The sequence below is a fragment of the Saccopteryx leptura genome, chromosome 5, assembly GCF_036850995.1.
Source record: "Saccopteryx leptura isolate mSacLep1 chromosome 5, mSacLep1_pri_phased_curated, whole genome shotgun sequence".
Taxonomy (NCBI): Eukaryota; Metazoa; Chordata; class Mammalia; order Chiroptera; family Emballonuridae; genus Saccopteryx; species Saccopteryx leptura.
The window spans coordinates 58,429,386-58,455,651 of NC_089507.1; the positions used below are offsets into that span (position 1 = coordinate 58,429,386).

General features: G+C 39.2%; 1 protein-coding gene across 1 annotated transcript in view; it reads right to left on the reverse strand.

Moving 5' to 3' along the window:
- The window catches only part of CCNI (cyclin I), a 30,248-nt gene extending 13,959 nt beyond the window's left edge, over positions 1-16,289 (reverse strand). The window contains exons 1-2 of the mRNA XM_066384540.1: positions 15,769-16,289; positions 6,046-6,202 (exon numbers count right to left, since the gene is read on the reverse strand). Coding sequence (XP_066240637.1) covers positions 6,046-6,159 — 114 coding nt within the window. The 5' untranslated portion in view covers positions 6,160-6,202; positions 15,769-16,289. The remainder of the gene's footprint in view (positions 1-6,045; positions 6,203-15,768) is intronic.
- Between the last annotated feature and the right edge of the window lie 9,977 nt (positions 16,290-26,266).

Sequence of the window (26,266 nt, forward strand, 5' to 3'; positions counted from 1 at the left end):
AAAAGAATATTTTCAATAAGTGAGGGTTCCAAACAAGTACAGGTTTAATCCAAGCTCTGTACTCATAACCATTTTTTATGGAAAACTATTTAAAAATATATTACTTATCTTATTCCTTAGAAAGTATAGAGACCAAAGCTTAAAGCTTTCCTAATCACTCAGGGTCAACTTTATGCAATTAGTTCCTACATCACAGAGAGAGAGGTATTAAGAGCTATTAAAGCATGAAGGGCTCTGTATCTTGACACTGGATCTCCTCAAACAGGTATTTCAGTTGGTATTTCTTCTCTCTTTCTTTGTGGATTTCTTTAGTGTTATGAGGAATACATGACTTGGTGCTCATTATAACCTCTGCTGTTACATTACCTAATTTCTCTTCTCTTATTTTATTCCAACTCCACTTTCTGTCACTTTGCAGCTTTGGCATTACAAAGTAAAGTAGCCCAGTTTCTTTGCACTGGCCAAACCAAAACTAATTACACATATAATTTTACATCTAGATCTAAACTCAGTTATAATTAGTATTTCAGAGAAAGTTAATTGCCATACATCTACTTTCTGTTCAACTTATTTTGTCAAAAAAAGACTGATCTTAGAAAACTGTACAATTAATACTGACAAGAAAATGAGATAAAGATGGTTTACAACCTTTTACATTAATATCTCACCATCAAGCTGGTATTAAAACTGAACAACAGTATGAAAACATCTAACAATCAACATTTAATTCAATTCATATTAACATTAAATGTCTATCATATTGTAAGTCCTAGGAATACAATGATGAATGAAAACTCATCATTTAAACTTCAAAATGTAAAGTCTCATGGTAAGGCAAACAATAAAAAAATGTGGAAAAAAACCCAACTATGGTGTAAGTAGTATTACAAGAAGTATGCATAGGGTGCCTGGCCCAATGTGGGAGCTTCTTCTCAGTGATATATTAAAAAACAAAAAAGTGAGGGGAAGGAATGATTGGTCTCAAGGAAAGGAAAAATGCCACATGAACTTTAATCTGAAGGACAGAAATGTCAATCTGGAGGCAATAACCTACTGTTAAGCTCCTCTATTTCCAAACAAAAATCAAGATGTTGGAAAAGACTGCTACAAACCATACTCAGATGTTCAGTGATACAATTCCATGAATAAAAAAGAAACTTAAAGAGGTTCATGGCACTGAAGCTGTGGGCTTAACAGGTTCTAAGTGCACAGAGTAGAAAGGGAATTTATGTCCTGCAGAGACTACTGTCCAACATGACAGAGAAAACTGGAGTTAGGCTATTATGGCCAGGAGTTGGATATTCTCTCTTCAAAGAGAGTCTGAAAAAGGTAGCAAAACACTACTGTTCGAAGCTATAGCCTCTCCAAGAAGTTAAGAGGAAACTGACACAGCTCTACAGTTAGACCCTGGGTCAAGCAGCTGTTAAGCATGGTGATTAGTTCTATAATATCCCATTTTCCATAGAGCCCTAAGGTTCTACTTTAAAATCCAGGTCTGGAGCAGGGGCCCCTAAAGATCCCTGGAACCAAGTGAAGGCAATCACAAAATTTCCGAATGGAGAGAGTTAAGCATTCAAGAGAAATTATATTCCTACCAAAAAAAAAAAAAATCCTACCAAGATGAGTTTTCATCTAAAATGCCAAAACCAGTAAGAAAAGTAATGTTAACTAAGCCATCCAAACAAATCAACGACAAGGAAATAAAGTCACACAAGGAGAGGTAGATGGTGATATAATATAATAAAAGCAGAGAGGCTTTTAGGGAGGCAAAAGAACCATTATCTAGAGTGCAATGAGGAATAAGAACACCATTAATTCCACCTTCAGGTCAGAGATACAACGGGGGTAGAGGAGAACAAACAAGAACAAACATCCCTAAAGACAGATTGTATTACATAACATGACTATCTGGTGTCTGACATTAAACAAATAACACAAACATATAATTCTAAAAAATGCCACAAAAGATGGACATAATGTGCTATTAGTGTACAAGAAAACAGCTATATAGATTTCCATATCATTGCGATAACAGATATAACTTACATAAAGTACAAATATAGAATACAGAAGGCACTCAAATATTAGTTCTTTTTCCCATCTCTAAATATACCCGATGCTCTAATGATGCCAGAAAAAACAAATTTACAAAACATTACATATAAATTCTTTTAAATAAATTATAACATAATTAGTTATGAAAGAGATCTTAACAATACTTTTGAACTTTAATATACCTTATATTAAAATTTGAGAATAGCCTGACCAGGCGGTGGCGCAGTGGATAGAGCGTCAGACTGGGATGCAGAGGACCCAGGTTCAAAACCTTGAGCGCGGGCTCATCTGGTTTGAGCAAAAGCTCACCAGCTTGGACCCAAGGTCGCTGGCTTGAACAAGGGGTTACTCGGTCTGCTGAAGGCCCGCGGTCAAGGCACATATGAGAAAGCAATCAATGAACAACTAAGGTGTTGCAACATGCAATGAAAAACTAATGATTGATGCTTCTCATCTCTCTCCGTTCCTGTCTGTCTGTCCCTGTCTATCCCTCGCTCTGACTTACTCTCTGTCTCTGAAATAAATAAATAAATAAATAAATAAATAAATAAATAGATAGATAGATAGATAGATAGATAGATACTTAAAAAAATACTTTAAAAAAAAATAAAAAAATTTGAGAATAGATCCAAGAAAGCATTACTGCATGGCTGGTAGTATCATCACTAGCTAAAACGAAGAACAAAAAAACACACACAAAAGCTAATAGTTTGAGAAGAGTTCTTCCTGTTGTAGTTATTACAAATGGTATCATCTAAAATTTTCCATTTTTTAATATGCTTGGTCCTATTTGCTGGTATATAGAAATAAAATAAATTTTTATATATTGACTTTACTGAATAAGCTTACTAATAATATGCAAAGTCTTTTGGGTTTTCTGTGTAGTGTACACAGTCAAGTGATAATGATTCTAAGATCACTTATTCAAATCAATTCGTATATGTACTAATTAAACAAAGGTATTATCAGTATACATTTACAAAAATTAAATTCTATACGTAAGTAACCCCATTCAGGAGGGAGGATGAGAGTGAGACCTGTCCACCCACCTACTCAAACCAGATTGTTTTTCCTGTGACCACTGAGCCAACTGGCCAGGGCAGGATCTGTTTTCTCTTACATAAATTGCTTAAATAGGGTTAAGAGGGTTAAGTTGGTTGAACAACTATTACCAAAGAGAACTGATTTAACAAGGTAAAACACAGGACTTTATATTCTACATGCTGCTATTCTGATCATTAAAAGACAAATCCTCCCCAGCTTTAAACTCTAGAATGTTCACCATTACCTGGAAGATAAAGTACAATCCCTCAGCCATGGCAGGCATACAAATCCTTCTATAACCTAACTCTCTAGTCACACTCACCTTCCATCCCTTTCTGCCTTAAAATTCAAACTGTAAGAGGAATACTTTTATTTATGGTTCTTTCTTGATCCTCCCATGCTGTTTTACATCACTGTTTCCTATGGTTGAAACATACTCCCCTCTCTCTTTTACCTATCTTATTATTTATCCTTCAAAAGCTTTTTTTCTTTTCTTTCTCTTTCTTTTTTTGTGATAGAGACAGAGAGACAGAGAGGGACAAACAGGGACAGACAGACAGGAAGGAAGAGAGATGAGAAGCATCAATTCTTCATTGCGGCACCTTAGTTGTTCATTGATTGTGTTCTCATATGTGCCTTGACCAGGGGGGGGGGACACCCTACAGTAGAGCGAGTGACCCCTTGCTCAAGCCAGAGACCTTGGGCTTCAAGCCAGAGACCATGGGGTCATGTCTATGATCCCATGCTCAAGCCAGAGACCCTGCGCTCAAGCTAGTGAGCCTGTGCTCTAGCCAGATGAACCTGTGCTCAAGCTAGCAACCTCAGGGTTTCGAACTTGGGTCCTTTGCGTCCCAGTCCAATGCTCTATCCACTGCGCCACCGCCTGGTCAGGCTATTCTTCAAGAGCTATTTCAATGGTCACTCTCCATCAGATACTTTCCCTTATAACTCAAGTTGGGCTAAGTACCTTGGTTGATTCTTGTTATGTGTCCTCACCAGAGATCAAACCTGCAACCTTGGCATTCTGGGATGATGCTCTAACCAACTGAGATTGCCAATATAACAATATACTACAATCTTTGTAGAATAACATCACCTTCAAAGAACATGTTGTAATATGTCACTGTTGATTACACACTGACTCAAAGAGATAGCAAAAGGAAGAAAGGAATGGTTCTTAAAAGTAGCTGTAATGGGCCTGACCAGGCGGTGGCGCAGTGGATAGAGTATCGGACTGGAATGTGGAGGACCCAGGTTCGAGACACCAAGGTCGCCAGCTTGGGCGCGGGCTCATCTGGCTTGAGCAAAAAGCTCATCAGCTTAGACCCAAGGTCGCTGGTTCAAGCAAGGGGTTACTCGGTCTGCTGAAGGCCCGCGGTCAAGGCACATATGAGAAAGCAATCAATGAACAACTAAGGTGTCGCCATGAAAAACTGATGATTGATGCTTCTCATCTCTCTCCGTTTCTGTCTGTCTATCCCTCTCTCTGACTCTCTCTCTCTGTCCCGGTTAAAAAAAAAAATAGCTGTAATAAAGCTTTGAGGCTTACTAAAATGGGCAGGAATTCCTATATATCTCCATGTTGAATTCCCAATGCCTGGAATACTGTTGAGAATATAGCAGATAAGTAATAAACTGAGTCCCAAGGTAAACTAAAATATCACACAAGCACATAAAAATGGAAAATGAAAAATAAAAAGTATAGGAAGAAAACTGTCTCAGGTCCAAAGTATAACTCTACTACTTATTACCTAAAGTCTTCAACAAACTGGGACTACTGCCTATTTCAAAGATTAAATGAGACATTAAATGTGAGAGCACATGTAAATACTCTTAGAACAAAAGGTATTCATTCAAGTTAACTAATCTTCAACTTGTAAATAGTAAATAAGAAACAGTAAGTTCAAAACATATTTCTTCAGCTTGTGGGAAAGAATAATAGAAGTAGGTTAGAATTAAAAAAACATAGAGTTCAATAACCTATGAGCAAAAGTTAGCCTAACCCTTGGTCGGCAAACTGTGGCTCTTTGGCCCTGTGAGTGTGGCTCTTCCACAAAATACCACGTGCAAGCGCTACCTCGATAAGAAACATACCTACCTATATAGTTTAAGTTTAAATTTTTGGCTCTCAAAAGAAATTTCAATCATTGTACTGTTGATATTTGGCTCTGTTGACTAATGAGTTTGCCAACCACTGAGTCCTAAACCAACATAAGAGAAACTTAGATATTTGCTATTCACTCACCTACACATATCAAAATTTTCTTGGCCACTACTCTTTATCTTAAGTACAATACTAGTTACGAGGGGTAAAATGATGTGTAAGACATCTTATATAATAAGCTGCTGGAGTGAATGAACTGCAGTTATTTGGAAAAAATAAGTCTGATGAATGTATATGATAAACAGAATTTTTAAAAGGGCACTTAACCAACAGTAATTGAGAGATCAGCTGACTATCTCCCTAGATTAGATGTTTCCAACACTGTATCACCTTACACTTGATCTTAGTCAAAAGGCTAAGAAATGATAACAACATTGTATTACCTTTAGTAGTTTACCTAAACTCCTTATAAAATATAAAAACTCAAGAAATATAGTGCAATTTTTTGTCCCCTATAGACAATGATATATATGCTCAGCTTTCATATTTAACTATAGATCAAGAAATAAAGGCAGCTTACTGTTTGTACTGGCTATGAGGAAAGAAAACAGACATACCTATCTTCCTAAAACTGTAGCTCAATTAAAAAATAAAACAAAAAAGAAACGAAACAGTTCATTGTTTTATTTTAGAATAAAACAAAAAGATGTTTCTCAAAGAAGAGAGAGCATATCCTTTAATGGTACATATTTCTCCAACACATGTCAAGATACTATACAGGACAGTAGTACACTTATTTCTAATGAAGCTCATCCTTCTAGAGTGAAGAAAAAAATTATTACCTGGTTTGTAGGCATTTTCGGCACATTTACCTTCCACATTTGAGCTTCCCTAGAGATTGCCTTTTCCAAAAGGAAAGACAATCTCTGGTTTTCCAAAGGCCCTGGAAACTTCATGATAACCTTTGGATCTGCGTGCCTCCCAGCTTGATGTAGCTACCTATAAAATCAAATATAAAAAATACTCTTTATGTAATTATAGAATAAATATAGCATGGTATAAATATGTTGGTTCTTATAAAGCAATTCATAAAACAAATAAGATTATGAGGTAGTATAGGATTTTATAGCTCTTTAAAATATCATATATTAAATGTTACAATAATAGTTATCTGGCCCTGGCTGGTTGGCTCAGTGGTAGAGCGTCGGCTGGACATGTGGATGTCCCAGGTTCAATTCCCAGTCAGGGCACACAGGAGAAGCACCCATCTGCTTCTCCACACCCCCCCACACCCCTGCAGTGAAGGCTCCACTGGAATAAAAGTTGGCCCAGGTGCTGAGGATTGCTAAACCTTTTTCTACATGAAAAAAGTTACATCAATCATATTAAACCCACCCATTTCCACTAATGAGTATGAAACCATCACCTTAAATATGAAATCACCTTTTTTTTTCATTTTAAAACAATTCGCTTTATTTTTTCATTCATTAATTAATATTCTCATGGTTCAAAAATATGCACAAATATCAGAGTAAAAGGGCCATATGAAAGCATCTTGAATTGATCTTCCAATATAGTATCTGCTAGCCTCACATATGGATATTTAAATTAGAATGGAATAAAGTTTAAATATAACTCCTCAGTCACATTGGCCCCATTTTAAGAGCTCAATAACTACAATAACTACAAGTGACTAACAGATACTGCATTGGACAATAAAGGAACATTTTTTACCAATGTAGTAAGTTCTAGACAGTGTTGGTCAGAAAACTCAACAGTAATGGCACTCTAAAACACACAGCAAGTCTACAGAGCCACAGTCTAGGTCAATGCAGGGCAACTGAGAATCCAAGAGATGTATAAAAAGTTTTAAAAAGGGAACTACAGATTTGAGAGATGACTGCATGTAGAAAATTGGATTAAAAATTGCTGAAGAATGTGAAAAGACTTAACTAGATTTGATGAAAGCTAAGCAACTGAAAGGTAATTAACTTCAGGGAAAAATTGGTTATGCAAGAAGGTAACTGTAATAATATACCACAGTATTTACATAGCAATAATAAAGCAATAAACAGGGATTTCAACAACAGTGTGATCAAATGATGTTGGGAGGATAAGGGGTGTTGGGAGACAGAATGAGAGCCTATTTTTACATTTCATAGTAGGAAAACCATAAATAGTATCTAAATTAAAATATCAAAAACAACACTAAGGCAAGTTTTTTAAAGCTACAATTTTTTTAAAAAATGACTCTATTGGGGTGACACTGGTTAATAACATTACATAAGTATGGTCCTGGCCAGTTGGCTCAGTGGTAGAGCATCAGCCCGACATGTGGATGTCTCAGGGTTCAATTTCCGTTTAGGGCACACAGTAGGGGCGCCCATCTGCTTCTCCACCCCTCCCCCATCCTCTATCTCACTCTCTTCTCCTCCCACAGCCAGTGGCTAGTTTAGAGCGAGTTGGCCTCGGACACTGAGGATGGCTCCATGGCCTCCACCTCAGGGACCATGAACAGCTCAGTTGCTGAGCAACACCCCAGATGGGCAGAGCATCACCCCCTAGTGGGCTTGCCTGTGAATCCTGTTCAGGGGCATGTGGGATTCTGTCTCTGCCTTCCCTCCACTCTCTGAATAAAAAAATAAGTAACAAATTACATAGGTGAACCATTTCACAATACATCATATGTACAGTGTACTGCACACTGAAAATATGATCTTAAGTAACAAGAGGAAGAGTAAGAGCCGAGTACGCAGTTAACTTCTAGGGAGTGAGATGAGAAGCCCTGCAGCAGGGGAATGCTTTTCATTCTAAACCTCATGTAACTATTTCCGTTTCTCAACTATGAACCTGTATTTTGTATGTGCGTCAGGGTTTGCTGGGTTTTTGCTTTTTAATTTAAATGTCTAAAATTAACATATGATAAGTTTCAAATTTTTAATAAAAATTTAAAAATCAAAAAAAACCAAACCTCTTCAATTTCCACATCACCACCCCCAGCTCTAGCTACCCTCTTTCCTATTCATCTCGGCGCACATTTCACCTACTTGCTACTCAACTTTACTGCAGGCTACCTCTAGTTCAATGAGATTTAACCTGTGTGCCGCAGCTCTAGTTTACTGAATAATTTATTTTTTCTTTCTGCTTAAACTTGAGTTTTTGGTAATTTTCTTTTTTTTTTTCCTTTTTTTTTTTTTTTTCATTTTTCTGAAGCTGGAAACAGGGAGAGACAGTCAGACAGACTCCCGCATGCGCCCGACCGGGATCCACCCGGCACGCCCACCAGGGGGCGACGCTCTGCCCATCCTGGGCGTCGCCATATTGCGACCAGAGCCACTCTAGCGCCTGAGGCAGAGGCCACAGAGCCATGCCCAGCGCCCGGGCCATCTTTGCTCCGATGGAGCCTTGGCTGTGGGAGGGGAAGAGAGAGACAGAGAGGAAAGTGCGGCGGGGAAGAGAGAGACAGAGAGGAAAGTGCGGCGGAGGGGTGGAGAAGCAAATGGGCGCTTCTCCTATGTGCCCTGGCCGGGAATCGAACCCAGGTCCTCCGCACGCTAGGCCGAGTTTTTGGTAATTTTCTATAATGGGCATGCAGTACTTTTCACACTGAGAAGAAAAAACGTAAATAACTTACAGAGGGAAAAGAAATAATATCCACCCTACTGGCCCATTTCAAAGGTAATTTCTTCTAAGAACTCTTCATTCTCTAGTGTGATTTCTCTCCCTCCTGAAAGCAGCTTCCCATTTCTCTCCCATACTAAATTATAAATTCCCTTGTGGTCACATCTACCAATGTCACCTTTTTAACACTAACTGTGCGCACAGCACATATCCTGATAAAATAGGAACTCAATGTTTCCTTCCAACCTTTGGGGCCCCAAACCAGGCAAAACAAACTCAAATCTACTCTCTCGTTAGCAAGCTAATTCTTCAAACGTTTGAAGCTGCTCATGATAGCACCACTTCATCTGTTCCAAATCTGAAAAACTGTTCAAGAGTTCCTCACATGACATGATCTTTGCTCTTCTCAATCAGCACCAATTTAACTATAAATGTAGTATAAGATCATTAGCTATTTTTTTGGCGGACAAGCCACACTATCAATTCAGATAAAATTTATGTTCAACTAAAACTCTTAAAAGACAATCTTAGGCAAACTCCCCTTCTACTTGTCCCACCCAATTGTGTGTAAGGTAGAATTCATTAGGTCCTTGCTTAGGACCTAAATGTAGTCTCTCTTAAAATAGGTTATCTTATTAGATTCCATCTGTTATATTCTGCTGAGATGGTCTGAGATTCCAATATTTGTTGCCTTGGTACCTTTCTCCACAATCAGGCGAACAGATTAACTAAAATTTCATCTAATGCAGATATAAATATGCATAAACCTTAGAAATAAAAGTGTGGCCCTGGTTAGATGTCCTGGATTTGATTCCCAGTCAGGGCACACAGGAGGGATGCCCATCTGCTTCTCCACCCTTCCCCCTCTTGCTTCTCTCTGTCTCTCTCTTCTCCTCCCCTGCAGCCACAGCTCAGTTAGAGCAAGTTAGGCCCGAGCGCTGAGGATGGCCCCATGGCTTCCAAGTCAGGCGCTAGAAAATGGCTCCAGCTTCAAAAAAGCAACACCCCAGATGGGCAAAGCATTGGCCCCTAATAGGGTTGCCTGGTGAATCCCGTAGGGCATGTAAGATATTTAGGAGAAGCATCTACACTGGATGGAGATTAAACTTCATAGATTATATATTCTTCTACACCTAACTTTGGTCTGTATTTATTTACTTTTGTCAAAACTTCAAGCTTACTTAAATAATTATCTATCTTATTCCATTAGTTACACCAACATCTGCCGACCTTCTCAATGCATGCCAATGGTTGGCTGCCCTACTGATTAGTCTTCCCCTACAATGCTTCCTTTGAAGATTATTTTTAGGGGGGATGTAAGGGGCACAGAGAGGGTACAGGATAGAATCATGTCAAGAAGAAGATCAGGTTCAAGAAATTCCTGTTCTCCAATCTTCTACAATTAAGGTCCTCAGTAAAACTTTCAAATATTTAGATGCTTTTAACAATTTTTTTAAAAACAAAAGAAATCTGGGTCAAAGGAGAAATCACATGGAAAATTAGAAAGTACTCTGAGATGAATAAAATAACTAACTAACATACCATAACATATGGGATGCAATGAAAGCAGTGTTTAGAGGGAAATTAATACCTGTAAATGCCTGTATTAAAAAAGATCTAAAATCAATACCCTAACTTTCCACCTTAAGACACTGGAAAAAGAAAAGTATTGTACCTAAAGCAGGACAGAAAAGGGGAAAAAACAATTATTAGAGTGGAAATCAATAACCTAGAGAACAGAAAAATCAATGAAACCAGAAGTTCGTTCTTTGAAAAGATCAAAATTGGCAAACCTTTAGCAACACTAACCAAGAAAAAAAAAAAAAAGAATAAAATACTAAAATCAGGAATAAAGTGTGGGGGGCATTACCACATATACTACAGAAATAGGATTATAAAGGAATTTTATAAACTGTATACAAATAAATCAAACAATTTAGATGAAATAGGCAAATTCTTAGAACCACAAGCTATCAAAACTGACTTGAAAAGCTGAACAGCCATATAACAAGAAACTGAATTACATAAACAAACTATTGTCAAAGGAAAGCCTATGCCCAAATGGCTTCACTAGTGAATTCTACCAGTTACAGAAAAATTACTACAAATTCTTCACAAACTCTTCCAGAAAGTAAAGAGGAGCATTTCTCAACTCACTTTATAAAGCTAGTCATTACCTTGCTACCAAAACCAAACAAAGACAATAGCACTAGAAAATTATAAATCAGTATCTCTTCCAAATGTAGATACAGAACAAAATACTTGTAAATTGAATCCACCAACATAAAATGATACACCATAACCATATGTGCCTAGGCATGCCAAATTGGTTTAATATTCAGAAATCAATTAGTGTAATATACCATATCCAGAGAAGAAAAAGAAATCATTCTTTACTCATACTAGGACGTCAACAAAGGAAAAGGAAGAAGTTCATACTCTGTTAAACTATAAAATATGACATAACATAATGCAAGTGAAAGACAAAAAGGATGGAAGACACCTGTAGGGATGTTCCACATTAAATGAGGCTACAGAAAAATAAGACTGCAGTATCTGATGTTAGACTGTATCTTGTATGAGATAAATGCTAACAAAGTCATTGGGTCAATTGACATAATGGGAACGTGGACAATAGAGTAGATAAAAGTAAATGTAAGAGCCCCGGCCAGATAGCTCAGTTGGTTAGAGCGTGGTCCCCAAACACCGAAGTTTCAGGTTGGATCCCTGGTCAGAGCACATACAAGAATCAACCAATGAATGCAAAAATAAATGGAACAACAAACCAATGTTTCTCTTTCTCTCTCCCTTCCTCTCTAAAATCAGTATTTTAAAAAGTAAATGTAAAAATGTTAAATTTATTAAAGTTAATTTTACTGTTATTCTGTAAAAGCATACCCTCTATTCTTAGAAAATCCACAGAAAAAATTTAGGAGTAACAGGCCATCATGTACACACACACACACAGAAGGATGACAAAACAAGGTAAAATGTTAATAGGTGAATCCAAGTAAAGGGTTTTCTTTTGAAAGTACTTAAAAGTAAGTTAAGAATGTAGAAAAAAAAGACACTTTATGAAAGTAGTTATATTATCAAGCTATTATTATTATTTCAATTTTAAGTCCCTAGTAAGACAGATATGATACAGTGGAGAAAGCACTGGCTTGAATTGTTCTTCTTTTACTGGCAGAACACAGTCTCTTTTCTAATGTGCAAAACAGGTTGAGTTAGTTGAATAAAAAATTCTGCTAAAGAATAAAATACACTTAAAAAATAATTTTACTGCCTGACCAGGCAGTGGCGCAGTGGATAGAGCGTTGGACTGGGATGCGGAGGACCCAGGTTCGAGACCTCGAGGTCGCCAACTTGAGAGTGGGCTCATCTGGTTTGAACAAAAGCTCACCTTGGACCCAAGGTTGCTGGCTTGAGCAAGGGCTCTGCTGTAGCCCCACAGTCAAGGCACATATGAGAAAGCAATCAATGAACAACTAAGGTGTCACAACAAAAAACTGATGATTGATGCTTCTCATCTCTCTCCGTTCCTGTCTGTCCCTATCTATCCCTTCTCTGACTCTGTCTCTGTAAAAAAAAAAAATACATATATACACACACACATATATATATATATAATTTTACTGTTTTAAATAACAGAACATTATGGTTGTATGTTGTTATTTTATGCCTATTGTTGGTTACAGCCAGAATTCTGAATGCTTAGAAAAGTCTCTAGGAACTAAAAAATAAAAGACTATGTTGTTGGTAGGCATATTCCACACACTTTGATAGTTTGTTTCAAATTTCTTCTCCCATTCTTTGAATCACTACTTCTGCTTCTTTCTCCATGTTTATTAAATAGCTTAATGTCCGAGTGAAGTTTATAAAATCCTTACTGGACAGCATAAACTATATTACAAATGTGTACACAGGGCCTCCCGCTCATCTGAGGGAAACTACTGCACAGTGCTGGGTATATAGCAGAAACAGCTTCATTAGCCTGACCTGTGGTGGCACAGTGGATAAAGCGTCAACCTGGAAACGCTGAGGTTGCCAGTTCAAAACCCTGGGCTTGCCTGGTCAAGGCACATATGGGAGTTGAAGCTTCCTGCTCCTCCCCCCTTCTCTCTCTCTCTCTCTCTCCCCTCTCTATAATGAATAAATAAAATCTTTAAAAAAAAACAGCTTCATTAATATGGAATTGTATTTATTATCATCATAACACCAACCCTATTACAAATAATGATCAACTTACGACCTATGCAACTTACGACCATTTGACTTTATGACCACAATCGCTAGCCACGACTGCTCTGCGTCTGGCAGCGCAAGCATTGCCCAGCTTGGTGTACAACAGTGCGGACCAGCTTCCGGCAGCACTATCATCTCCACATGCACCATTTCAACTGTTATCCCAGACTCGGTACAGCAATTTGTGTTTTGTGTCTTTGATATTTTTCATCAAACTCCTCCCAAGATGTCTACCAAGAGGAAATTGTCTTTGCAAATATTAAACCAGTTGTACTGATAATGCAGTGTTTTACTTAAACCTGACGAATGTAAAAATAAGAAACAAAATGGTGTAGAGATGATACAAATGGCATAAAATGAACAAAGAAAATTATGATATATAACAATGAAATAAAATCATGATAAAATATGACTTAAAGATTTTTATATCATCATTTTACAGTACTGTACATATAGCCTACTCAACTTACAACCAAATCGTGTTACGACCGGTCTGTCGGAACCAATCGTGGTCGTGAGTCAAGCACTAGCTATAACTCTGTACTGGTACTAACTTCTGAGTCTTAAGCTCCTCTTCTAAATAAGATGGGTTTATTAACGTGACCATACAAGAACCTCATATTCTAATATTACCTCCTTGATTTTATGCACTTAATAATGAACTACAGGTACTTGGAATTCCAAAACAGGCTGCTTTCTTTCCCAATCTCCATGCCTTTCCACACACTGTTCTTTAAACCTGAAATGTCCTTCTGTACCTCCTTCTCCTTCTCCTACAGAGTTTTCATTTGCATCAATCTGTGGATGGAACACTGCCTTCCTACATCTGAACCTGGACATAATTCTACTCTTGCATTTAATTTTGCTCTGTGGTATTATTTATAGACTTGTCTCTCCTACTAACCATGATGAGTTAGTTCCTTGATGGCAAACTCTCTCCAGAGTTTATCACTACACATAATAGTTTAAATGGATGGGGGGAGGGGAGGCAAGATGGACAAATATAAGGTAACAGAAAATTATTTGACTTTGGGTAGGGGCACAAAACACAACCAACAGTTCAAATGCTAGAGATGTTTACCTGAAACCTATGTATTCTTACTGATTAATGTCACCTCATTAAATTTAACTTCTAAATAAAAAGTAGCTTAGCTTACACTTAAGTGCTTAACAAGTAAAAGCAGTGAGTGCCAGATTAACTGATTTAATCCTCACACAACCTTATGTAGTTGGTGGTATTATTAAACCCACTTTAAGGATTAAGAAACATGCAAAAAAGGTGAATACTTTTCATTTTTAAAGTATTACACAATCAGAATAAAACATGTACACACTCTATCAGCTTCCAATCTTGAACAAAAAACGTTTTGGTTTCATTCTAACCTACTAGGATGTCACATTGGCACATAAACTCAATGATCTGTAATTGCAAATCACGCTAATTCTACTACTTTGCTCTTCATCAGTATTGTTTTCTGGTCCTGAAACTCAGAATCATCCGGCTAGTTCCAGATTATCAAAATATCTTGTCTATTCTTTCTTAATCTATTTGTGCATTCCCTTCTATTCCGTCTGCCACAAATGACCTGAAATCCTAAAACAGGTAACACCACTGCATTTTATTTTTCAACAAATTCATTTTCAGAACAGAGGTGATGTAACATATCCAGATTGCTAAGGCCTGAACTCTTCGGTCCTCGGCTTCTAGCTGCGTCATCTAAGGAGGAAATTACTTCATCTTGTGGAGCCTCAATTTTCCTCATCTGTGAAATGAGACTCCTCCTTGTGGATTCATTGAGTTGCAAACCACTTTGACCAGTAACTGTCATAGACAATAAGCCTCAACAAGTGTTATTATTTAACATCATAACGTCACGCTGCTGCTCAAATATTGAGTGACGCCCGAATGACTGGACAAAGACTAAATACTTGAGCTTGGCATTCAAAGATTTTCAGTCTGATTCCATCCTGCCTCCCTAGAGATATCTTCCATTACTTTGCTAACCAACTCTCAACTCTTGCCAACATGATATGCAATGGAACCTTGAGCTCAGCAGAGGCCCGTCTTCCCTTGTCCAAATGTCGCTATTTTTTATCTGCCCCATAGGGTGCAACTCAAATCGCCCCTCCTCTCCAATTTCCCCCACCCACGCCACGGTAACGTTCCCCTTCCCCGAGTTCCCGCAGAGCGCGGTTCCCCATTCATTTGGCACGCACACCGCTAGACGGTGTAAACCAGCTCCCTCTGGCTCCCGCAGGAGCGCTGGAGTCTTAAGGGTGGGAGCGTGCTCCCTTCTTTGTGTATCACACAGGCTCGCGGAGCCCCGAGGATGCACTACGGGGTAGGCAATCTGCAGTTCCTACAAAAGTTACTCCGTGACGGAAAAAAAAAAAAGGCCCGAAAAGGGGCCCGGGGGAGGGGGGGGGCAGAGCTGCTGGCAAACTGGGCAGGTGCCGAGTTGTTCTTGCGTGGAGGGGACGAGGAAGTGTCCGGGAGGTCCCCGCGGAGGCGAAGGGGGGAGAGGCGGCCAGGGCCGGGAGGAGGGGATGCGACTGCGGGAGGACTCCCGAAGGCAGCGGGGGAGAGCAAGTGACGGAGGGGGGATGGGGCGGGCGGGGGGCGTGCAGCGCCGGTCCGGGGGCTCCCGGCGGGCGGCGCGCGCGGAGACTCGGCGAGCCCCCCGCCCCCGCCCGCTCACCTTCTCCTCCTCTTCCTCCTCCCTGGCGGAGCTGCAGGCCTCACAGCGGTAACGCGGGCTCCTCCGGGGGCCCGCTACCACCTCATTTTCCTCTGCGCGCGGGCGCGCGGGCCGAGGACCGGGCCGACTGAGGAGGGAGAAGAGGGGGAACCGGGCCGGGGGGCGCGGGCCCTGGCGCTCGAGCAGGACTCACGGCTGCCGCCAGTGGGTCGGTCAGCGAGTTAGTTCCATGACGACCCTGCACCTGAGGCCGCCACCGCCGGTCTCGCTCCTCCGACCTCCGCCGCTTGTGCCCGGGTGGGGAGGGGGCTCCCTCTCTCCATAGGGCGGCGGGGGCCGGGGAGAGGCGGGGGATGAGACCGGCTCTGCCCCTGCCCGGGGGAAGCGCCTCCAAGGGGAAATGGTGAAAGGGAGGAAGGGGGAAAAAAGGGAGAAAAAAAAAGGAAGGGGAAGGGGATAAAATAAGAAAAAGCGAGGCAGAGGCGCTGCCGCGTCCGCTCGCGGGGAAGGCTAGGGAGGGAGGGAGGGGAGGGAGAGAAGTGCCGGCCTCCTAGGCCCCGCCCCCGCGGACCGATTCCTAGACTAGCTCGCTCCTTGTAAACAACACTCGGTTAGTCTCGCACTCTATCGCCTTTTTTCTCCCCGTTGCCTTTCCGAGCCAACGAACAAAGAAACCCTGGGGCGGGGGCGCTGGGCTGTTGCAGAGGAACTCGGGAATGCTTTAGCATTGGGGTAAAAGGAGAGAGGACATTTTCTGTGGGCTAAGAAAAGCCAAGGGGCCTGCACTCATTTTCCTTGGAGGAGCGGAAGGGTTTTTAATCACCTCACAGTGACGTAAGAACTCTTTCTGCTGGCTGGAAGAGGCGTGCGGTGGCCGGAGAGTGTGCTGCGCATGCGTCCCGGGGAAGAAAGGAGCGGCTGAACGCTCATCTTGGGTTTTGGGTATTGGGATGCTCCTCTGGCTGAAGCTAGAGCTACGTGGATTTGTCTAAGCTAGCTTGTCTCTCGGCTTGGTGGGAGAATATATATTGGAAAAGGGCTGGTGATCTGTTGTATAACGATACTGTAATCTTGGTTGATCTCTCAAAAAATGATGTGTTTCTTATGGAGGCGTAAATAGAATTGCGGTGTTTCCGCCGCCACATCCTGGGGGGGCGGGGAGGGGAGGAAATTCTAAAAGCTTTAGAAGTCAGGAAATATGGGGGAATCAAATCCTTGAGCACCTTTTTGCCTAAGGCCTCTTTTAAAACTAAGTAATACTGCTGAAGGCCAGGAACCTGCTTGGTAATGCGCCAAGGAAATTGTATCCACTTAACCAACACATCTGAGTATTTCAGACTAGATTTTATTGCCAGGTGTTTTAACGAGTGTGTGGTGACATATAAATGTTTTATTTGGGGCTTTTACTCAACTGTAGTAATTTTTGCTCTTTTGTTTTCATTATAAAAATATGTAGAATTACAGAAAGTTTTGAAATAAGGAAAATATACTCAATTATTTACAGAAGTAGTCTTCTTTGTCTTTTATATACCTCTTTTAAGTCATAGGAAAATTTGTGTTGAGCTTATCAGCGGGCCAGACCCAGTGCTTAAACTCTACCAAACTGGAAGTAACCAAGACAACAGAAATAGCTCCTGCCTTCCAAGTGATTATAATCCAGAGGATAAACATTGAGCTAATTATCATTATCTAAAATTACCCAGTACATTGATTTGTTTACCTGTACATTGTATTCCTTCCCTAGAATATTAGATCTTGGCAAGGATTCTCCATGTTTTGTTTTTTCATTCTGTATCACTGCATGTAAAAGACTCAGTATTTGATTACTGACTTGAATAAACAATTACATGTATCAAAAGTATTAAGATGGAAAATTGCAGGCTGCTATGGAAATACCCCTAGTCTAGTTAGGGATATCCAAGCGAGCGTTTCTTTGAAGAAGTGACATTTAAGATGAGACTTGAAACCACTGGCAAAGAAGAGGGGAGAGTGATACAGGCAGAGGAAACAACATCTGCAAAGGCTCTGAAGCTGAGACAGTCTAAAAAATTGCTGAAACAAAATAAAAGAAAATTCTCTGAAAGATAGTATAAACTGGCCCTCAAAGAATCAAGGGAGAGCTGAGGAGCAAAGGGCCTTAGACGGAGCAGGGAATGGGAAGCCCAGAAAGGATTTCAAGTGGGTTGTGTCCTGCTTTTTTCACTTTGTGTAGTGTTTTTCCATATTACTATGTGGTCTTCCTTCTACAGAGCCAACATGTTTCTGCATAATACTCTTGAGAATGTAGCATTGCTGCATAATACCTCTGAGCGTGTAGCATAATTACATTGTTGGACCATGATTTTAATTCCAATAAGAATAATATAAATTACAGTACTCTCCTGGGTACTGTATGTAGCCAAGAGAAATGAAAACATGTCCACATAAAAACTTGTATAGGAATGTTCATAACAGCACTATTCATAATAGTCAAAAGGTGAAACAACACAAATGTCCACCAGCTGATGAATATGTAAGTTAAAAGTGGTATATCTATACAATGGAATATTATTTGGCCATAAAAATGAGGTATTGATATATGGTATAACATGGATAACCCTTGAAAACATATAATATGCAATCTTTCGTGGCTGGCTTCTTTTACTTAGCATAATGATTCCATTTCTATAAAATGTCCAGAAGATGCAACTCTGTAGAGACAAACAGTAGATAAGTGTTTAGGACTGGGGACACAAATGGAGTGAGGGATGATAGCTAAAGAGTGATGGGTTCCTTTTTGAAGAAAATGTCCTAAAACTGATTGTGATGGTAGTTGAATATACTAAACTAAACCATTGAGTTGTATGCTTTAAATGGGTGAATTTCATGAGATGTCAATGATATATCAATAATACTTTTACCCCTCAAAATGAAGAAGAAAACCAAAAGAATACAATTAATATCTTTATGTATAACCTTTTTGGAGTATTCCTGGGCCCAGTAGTATTTACAATTTTAAGGCTTTTGATGACTACCAGTTTGCCAAATTGCTTGGCAGAGGAGTTGAACCAATTAAAATGTAACTGGGAACATTTAAGAGCTCCCACTTTATTATATACTTACTCTTTTTGACGTTTAGGTTTATTAAAACTTATTGTCTGTGACAATATAATCAACAATACTATAAGTATAATCACAAGTAATTAATAAGTGGTAAGGAACAAGTTCCCATTGTCCTAACAAAAAATAAGGACATTCTTTTTCTTCACTATTCACTCATAACACCTTACTTTAATCAACATCTCTTTTTTAATAACTGTAATATTTTTTTACAATGAATTGTACTTGTAAAAAAATAGAAAGCCTTTTAAAATTCCCTAAGAAAATAAATGAGGTATATAAAAAAATGTATATCTTATATTGATAAGGAATTCATATTTTTTCACTTTTAAAATATATTTAGGAATGGTTCCCTCATGCCCTAAATAGTAAAATTAAACATTTTTACATGGCATTGAGAATAATAACTAAAACTCTAATTACTCCCTATGTACCAGGCATCGCACTATGTACTGTTACTGCATTCTTTCATTTTTATCCCTACAGTCCTCCCCTAGAAAAGGTATTTTTGTTGTTCCCATTTTACAGAAGATAAAGAGGTCAAGTAAATCCACGAGATTGGTCATAGATCTCGGGGAAGCACAGCTAGAATGCAAACCCAGTCTGTCTGACTCCCGAGTCTGGTGTGCTTTCACTCACCACCCTTCACTGCCTCATCCTGTGGGTGTTTCTGGCTTGCATTAAATCTTTGAACAAAAATACTCACCCTGTGGTTATTTAATCTCAGAACAAATGTTTTTTTTAAAAAAACACATTTTTAGCAAGTAGTTTATATTTGTGTTGCTAAAGAGTTGATTTCTGATTGAGAAGGGGTTCTTAAACTTTTTTTAGACATGTTTTGTTTCATGTCTGGAATATTGAATCTTGAAGTATGAACATGCCTTCCTTCAACTGCAGAGGGGTGAAGTAAGGAATCACCTGAGAAACAGTGTGCTGTCAAAATAAAGACTCTTCTGAAATGCAAAAGTGTAAAGTGAGACCCCTTCAGAACTCTAGGACAAAGGAAGAAAATCAAGTTGATGAGCACAAAGTGGTTTGCTAGCCTTAATCTTTCAAGAAAAATTATTAGAATGCACTGCTTACATTTTTATGAGTATAGAAAACCAGACTATTTAATCTTTAATGACATAAATTTCTAGTCTCATTGGTCTGAAAATTTTAGGGGTAATGTTCCCAGTAGGTACTATTACCTACAGGAACAAAGGAAGTGAGTTAGTATCATTATAGTCACTCATCTTTAGCATCTGCCAACACTTAAGTATCCTTCTTACAGCTTTCAAAATATTTGTTTTCATTGATCTCTACAGAAACAGAATTTAAGAGGAATAAATCTCCCAAATAGATACCAAGAGAAAGGGAGTCCCCAATATAAAGGCTTTCTATTTACTATTAAGTGGGGAGGAAGTTGTCAGAGAAAACAAGTCAGAACTTCTAAGATAGGAAGTTTCAAACTGCTTTCCAGACTTTGGCCAACTTGGAATATAAACTGTCTCTTGGCTTCTCATATTTAGGTACTTATTTAGAAAGACCTCACCAGGAGGGATCATTGGTCATATGCTTTAAGAGGAGCCCCAGAAGTCAAATAGCAGCCACCTATTTGAAATCTGTCATTCTAAAGGCTTCATTAGAAGTATTTCTTTTTTTGGTACTGTTGGAAGAAAAACACACCATTGAAAGAACACCATTTATTCGTTCACAGGCTGTTTTTTATAGATCTATGTAATCCAACTACCAACACTATTTCTTGTCATTAATTTATGGAGGTGTGGGGAGAAAGGTAAACATCTTCCAAGTGTTAGTGTCTTCACAATATATGTTTACTATAACCCTTATTTTTTTTCTCAGTAAAGGAAAAAAAATGTGTTTTGGAAATCAATTTAAAGTTTATACAATCAAGGTTTCCAAGACTTGTTTCTCACATAACTAAGCTGCTTTTATCACCTGTCAGTGACTTAATAAATATTTGATAAGGTGACCAACTTTTTTACAATGAAAAGGAGGACAAAAATAAATCGAAGAAAACAATATTGTAAATAAAAGAAACATTTTATTCATTGCAACAATAATATACTATAATATGATAAATGCATAATAAAAACATTTGAAATATTTTATATTGTAATTATGCTTACATGCCTATTAATTTTTAATAATTGTAAGAAAAAAGTACTCATTAGATACAAATATGTCACATCACACGCAATGGATCGACTCTGCATTGACTGAATATGGATATTTACAGATTAGTCTTCCAATATCAAAAAGGAGGACATGTAGGAGGACACTTCGAGGGAGGACAGAACTTGCAAAAGAAAGACTGTCTTCCCTAAAAGAGGACGATTGGTCACCTTATACTATCTGAGTACTGATCATATACTGCGCTAGGCACTGTAAGAGATCCCAAGGCGAGTTATATATGGTCCTGTTTATAGGAAACTTGCTCATTCATTCATTGTTTAATTCAGCAACATTTACTACTTGTGAGTCTATAATCAAATTAATCAGCTTCTCTGTAACTTGACCTCAGTTTCATCATCTGTAAAATTGGGGCAATAATATATCTCCTAGGTTTTATGAGGATTAAATAGGATATTTACAAAAAGCTTAGAACATCCAACACATAGGAAATACTAATTGTTACCTTAACTAATGTAAAGAGTTCTTTATGTGCCAGGCTTGAGTTTGATTTTTTTTTCTCACTTAATAGGGTTAAAGATGATTCACACTCAAGCAGCTCTCACCCTTGTAAGAGAGACAAAAATGTAATAAAACACCATTAATGGAAGTCTTTTTTTTTTTTTTTTTTTGTATTTTTCTGAAGTTGGAAACAGGAAGGCAGTCAGACTCCTGCATGCGCCCGACCGAGATCCACCCAGCATGCCCACCAGGGGGCGATGCTCTGCCCATCTGGGGCATCGCTCTGTTGCAACCAGAGCCATTCTAGCGCCTGAGGCAAAGGCCATAGAGCCATCCTCAGCGCCCGGGCCAACTTTACTCCAATGGAGCCTTGGCTGCAGGAAGGGAAGAGAGAGACAGAGAGGAAGGAGAGGGGGAGGGATAGAGAAGCAGATGGGCGCTTCTCCTGTGTGCCCTGGCCGGGAATTGAACCCGGGACTCCTGCACACCAGGCCAACGATCTACCACTGAGCCAACTGGCCAGGGCCAATGGAAGTCTTTTATATTGTGTTATTTGTCTTGCAACAAATTGCCTCAAAACTTAAGCTGTGAAAGAGAAGAAATATTTAATATTTCAGTTTCTGAGGCTCAAGAATTGTACTTCAGATGGGTGATTCTGGTTCAGGATCTCTCACGTGGTTACAATAAAGTTGTTGGCTGGAGCTGAAGTCATGAAAGTACTGGAGAATCAGCTTCCTGATTCAGTCATGTGGCCATAGGCAGGGGACTTTAGTTCCTTGCTGCGGGGACTCTCCAGAGAGCTGCCCATGACAGACAGCTGGCTCCCCCATAACAAGTGATGAAAGAGTGAATGAGAAATGTCCTGTTGCTTCTGCCATATCCTGTTCATTAGAAGCAATTCATTAAAACTAGCCTGTATTGAAGGGAAGGCAATTAAACTTGAAAGTACAATTATTGAAGAACTTGTGAATGTATTTTTAAAATCACCACAGGTATGAAAGGAAAAGTAAAGTTTAGCTAGGTAGAAAGAAACAAAATTTTTTTAACATGAAATTTAATTTATTGTGTTTACATAGATTCTAGTGTCCCCCCGAATATATCCTCCCCTCCCGGGTTCCCCAGTACATCCCCTTTGTCCCCCTCCCTGTAACACCCTCCCCCTTCCCTCCAGGATTTGCTTTTCTACTCTCATCCCATCCTATCATCCCCTTTCCCTCTGTCTGCTTTCCCTCTGGATCCTTTGATCCCGCCTCTGTCTCTATTCCGGAAACGAACAAATTTATGACCAGCAAAGGAATAACAAATACAAAGAACTAGAAATACGAGATTAGATGGCATGTAACCTAGCGTGGCTAGAGAACTGAGGTGATTATTGTTATACCCATTTTAAAGATGAGGAAACTGAGGCTTAGAGAGATAAGGTAACTTTTCCAACATAGTTAATAAATGGCAGATCCAGGTCCTGAGCCCATCTTTCTGATTATAGAATCCATGATATTATCACTGCTGTATTAGTCAGGGTTGTCAGAGTAATAGATCTAACAGGCAACATCTATATCTATATCCATATCTACAACTATGTGGAAGAGATTAATTATAAGGAATTGGGTCTTGTGATTATGGAGGTTTGGTAAGTCCACAATCTTCAGAGCAGGATGACAAACTAGAGACACAGTTTGAGTCCAGATGCAATCTGTTGGCAGAATTTCTTCTTGCTCAAGGGAAGTCAGTCTTTGTTATATTATGGTGTTGAACTGATTGGATGAGGGCCACCCACAGTATGAAGGGTAATAGACTTTACTCAAATACCACCAATTTAAATGTTAAATCTCATTAAAAAAAAACAACCTTTACAGAAACATCCCAAATAAATATTGATCAAATATTTGAGCACCATGGTCTAGCCCAGATAACACATAAATAACCATTATACTATCCTGTACAATAGTGACAATTTGAGGTTCAGATGGCAAAGGGCCCTGAGTACCATACTAAGCAGTTTATTGGACTTAAAATTAACCAGTGACTCTGAGTGACATGACTTTGAATATCTGGTTTTGGTGAGGGTTTCTCCATAGAGTATTATAATTCCTTTAGAGAAAGTATCTTTGAATATTTTTGTTGTGCTTGATCTTCAATCTTGCTCTGACAAATGACAAATCTGGATTTTTAAAAATTTTTTAAAAATTTTATTTATTCATTTTTAGAGAGGAGAGAGAGAGGGAGAGAGAGAGACAGAGAGGGAGAGAGAGAGAGAGAAGGGGGGAGGAGCTGGAAGCATCAACTCCCATATGTGCCTTGACCAGGCAAGCCCAGGGTTTCGAACCGGCGACCTCAGCATTTCCAGGTCGACGGTTTATCCACTGCGCCACCACAGGTCAGGCAATCTGGATTTTATTAACATTATATTTTCTTTCAATATTTTCTTTTAAAGTCCACATATTTTTAGTAATTATCCTTTCACTTTTCAAAGTGATGAGTTTCATTTCAAAAATATTTTTCTCTATTATTATTCTCTTATATTAGGACCTTTTTCTCTTTTTCTTTCACTTTGATGCCTTATTTCAAGGCTTTCTTTAAGCTGTGCCTCCTATCAGAGTGAAGTGTGAAATCAGAGAGGAATGTAAGATGTAGGTGGGAAAAAGAACCCAGTTTGGAGACCAGCTAGACTTGGTGATTTCAAAGGTATAAATATTGTTTAAGCATTATTTCTTTGCAGACAGTATGTAAAAGAAAAGCTGTTTCAACCTTGCTGATGGAAATTTTTCACTTTGTAGCTAACATAGAGCGGGAAACTTAACATTTTTCTTGGAGCCTGTGAATTTAAAGTTGCAATGGTTCCAGCCTCTTTGGGCTCTCTTTATTCCGGGTCCCCATTGAAGACAAGACACAGATAAGGGCAGGGCTGGAGTGTGCTGGGCTAGCCCTCAAAAGTGATCTGCATAATAGGTCTGCGGATACACACTACAAGGAGAAAGCAGGGGACAAAATCTAGGAAACAAACAGAGGAAAAGGTGGCAACACACTGGAAAGGAAAGGAGAACTGGATTTGCAGCATAAATAGGGGTTGAGACCTGATGATAAATCATAAAACAAGGTGAGAGAGTTTGGGAGCTAGTTCTTCCGATACAGCTCATTTTCCGCTTTCCCTCTTACAAACAGTAAGATAAAATTTGTGAGTTTCAAAGCACCCATGGGGTGCACAACACCACTAAGTGCTTTGGTGAGTTCTATTAGATGAGCAGATTTTGTGGTTAAGTGAAGAAGACATGCAACACCACTCAAAGGAAATGCAGTTCTCTAAAAAAGGAACATTGACCGCATTAATTCTGCTCTGTGTTCCTTTCTCTATTCCCCTTCCCTGATCATCCTACAAGCTCAGGTATGTGTAATTTTCATCTTTGGTGCCATTGGAAAGGGGCTTTATTAATAGCATGAAGGAATAATAGCACGAAGGAATAGCATGAAGGTTTTGCCAAATCAGTTTATTTTATTTTCTAACATCAACACAAATATTATGTCAATGATCTAGAGGAGACTTTGATAGTTTTTATTTCTGTCTTTAATAAAATTAAACCTAAACCATCTTGGAAAAATAGTTTTCCTATTCTACTTTAAAAAATTGCCAGTTGAGCTATTCTTATAAATTCTCTAATCCATTCCAAAGAAATAATCTCCTCTTTCTAATTGTATTTCTTAGCATATTTTAGGAAGCTATACTTAATATGTCATTCATTTGAACTGTATGATAATAGAAACTAAGACCCTAAGATCTAACCATACAAAAAGCTCTTTGGATCAATCTACATAGAAAATGGTTGGTGAATTTTGTCTTAAATAATTTTTTTTAATTTAATTGAAGGGAGATACAGAGATACACTCCCACATGCACCCTGATGAGGATCCACCCAGCAACCCCTGTCTGGGGCCGATGCTCACAACCAAGTTATTTTTAACACCTGAGGCAAGTTTCCATGGATCCATCCTCAGCGCCCAGGACCAACTCCTCAAATCAATCAAGTCATGGCTGTGGGAGGGGAAGGGAGAGAGAGAGAGAAGAGGGAAGAGGAAAGGGGAGAGTAGATGGTTGCCTCTCCTGTTTGCCCTGACCAGGAATCAAACCTGGGGCTTCCACATGCTAGATTGACTCTCTACCACAGAGCCAACTGACCAGGGCCAACTTAAATCTTATTTATACTTGTAACCCCTTGAGTTTTAAAGCATAAAAATTAAATACCCCAAATCTACAATTCTAAAGCATAAGATAATTTCCATTCCTGAGTCCAAAATGCTTTATGAATGCTTTGATAAGGTTGGGTAAGGAGGAAAAATAATGCTGGAGAAATATGGTGAAAGGAATCAAGCTTTATGCTAAAGAAACTGCAACATTCTATGGGACCTTTCTTCCCTACCACAATATCTGATATTCTCTATCATGCCTCTTAGAGAAGGACACTGATCAATTTAAAAAAAAATTTTTTTTCTTTTTTCGTGTGTGACAGAGATAGAGAGAGGGACAGACAGACAGGAAGGGAGAGAGATGAGAAGCATCAACTCTTTGTTGCAGCACCTTAGTTATCCATCGACTGCCCTCCCACATGTGCCCTGACCAGGGGGCTACAGCAGAGCAAGTGACCCCCTGCCCAAGCCAACAACCTTGGGCTCAATCTGGTGAGCCTTGCTCAAACCAGATGAGCCTGTGTTCAAGCCAGCGACCTCGGGGCTTCAAACCTGGGTCCTCCGTGTCCCAGTCCAACACTCC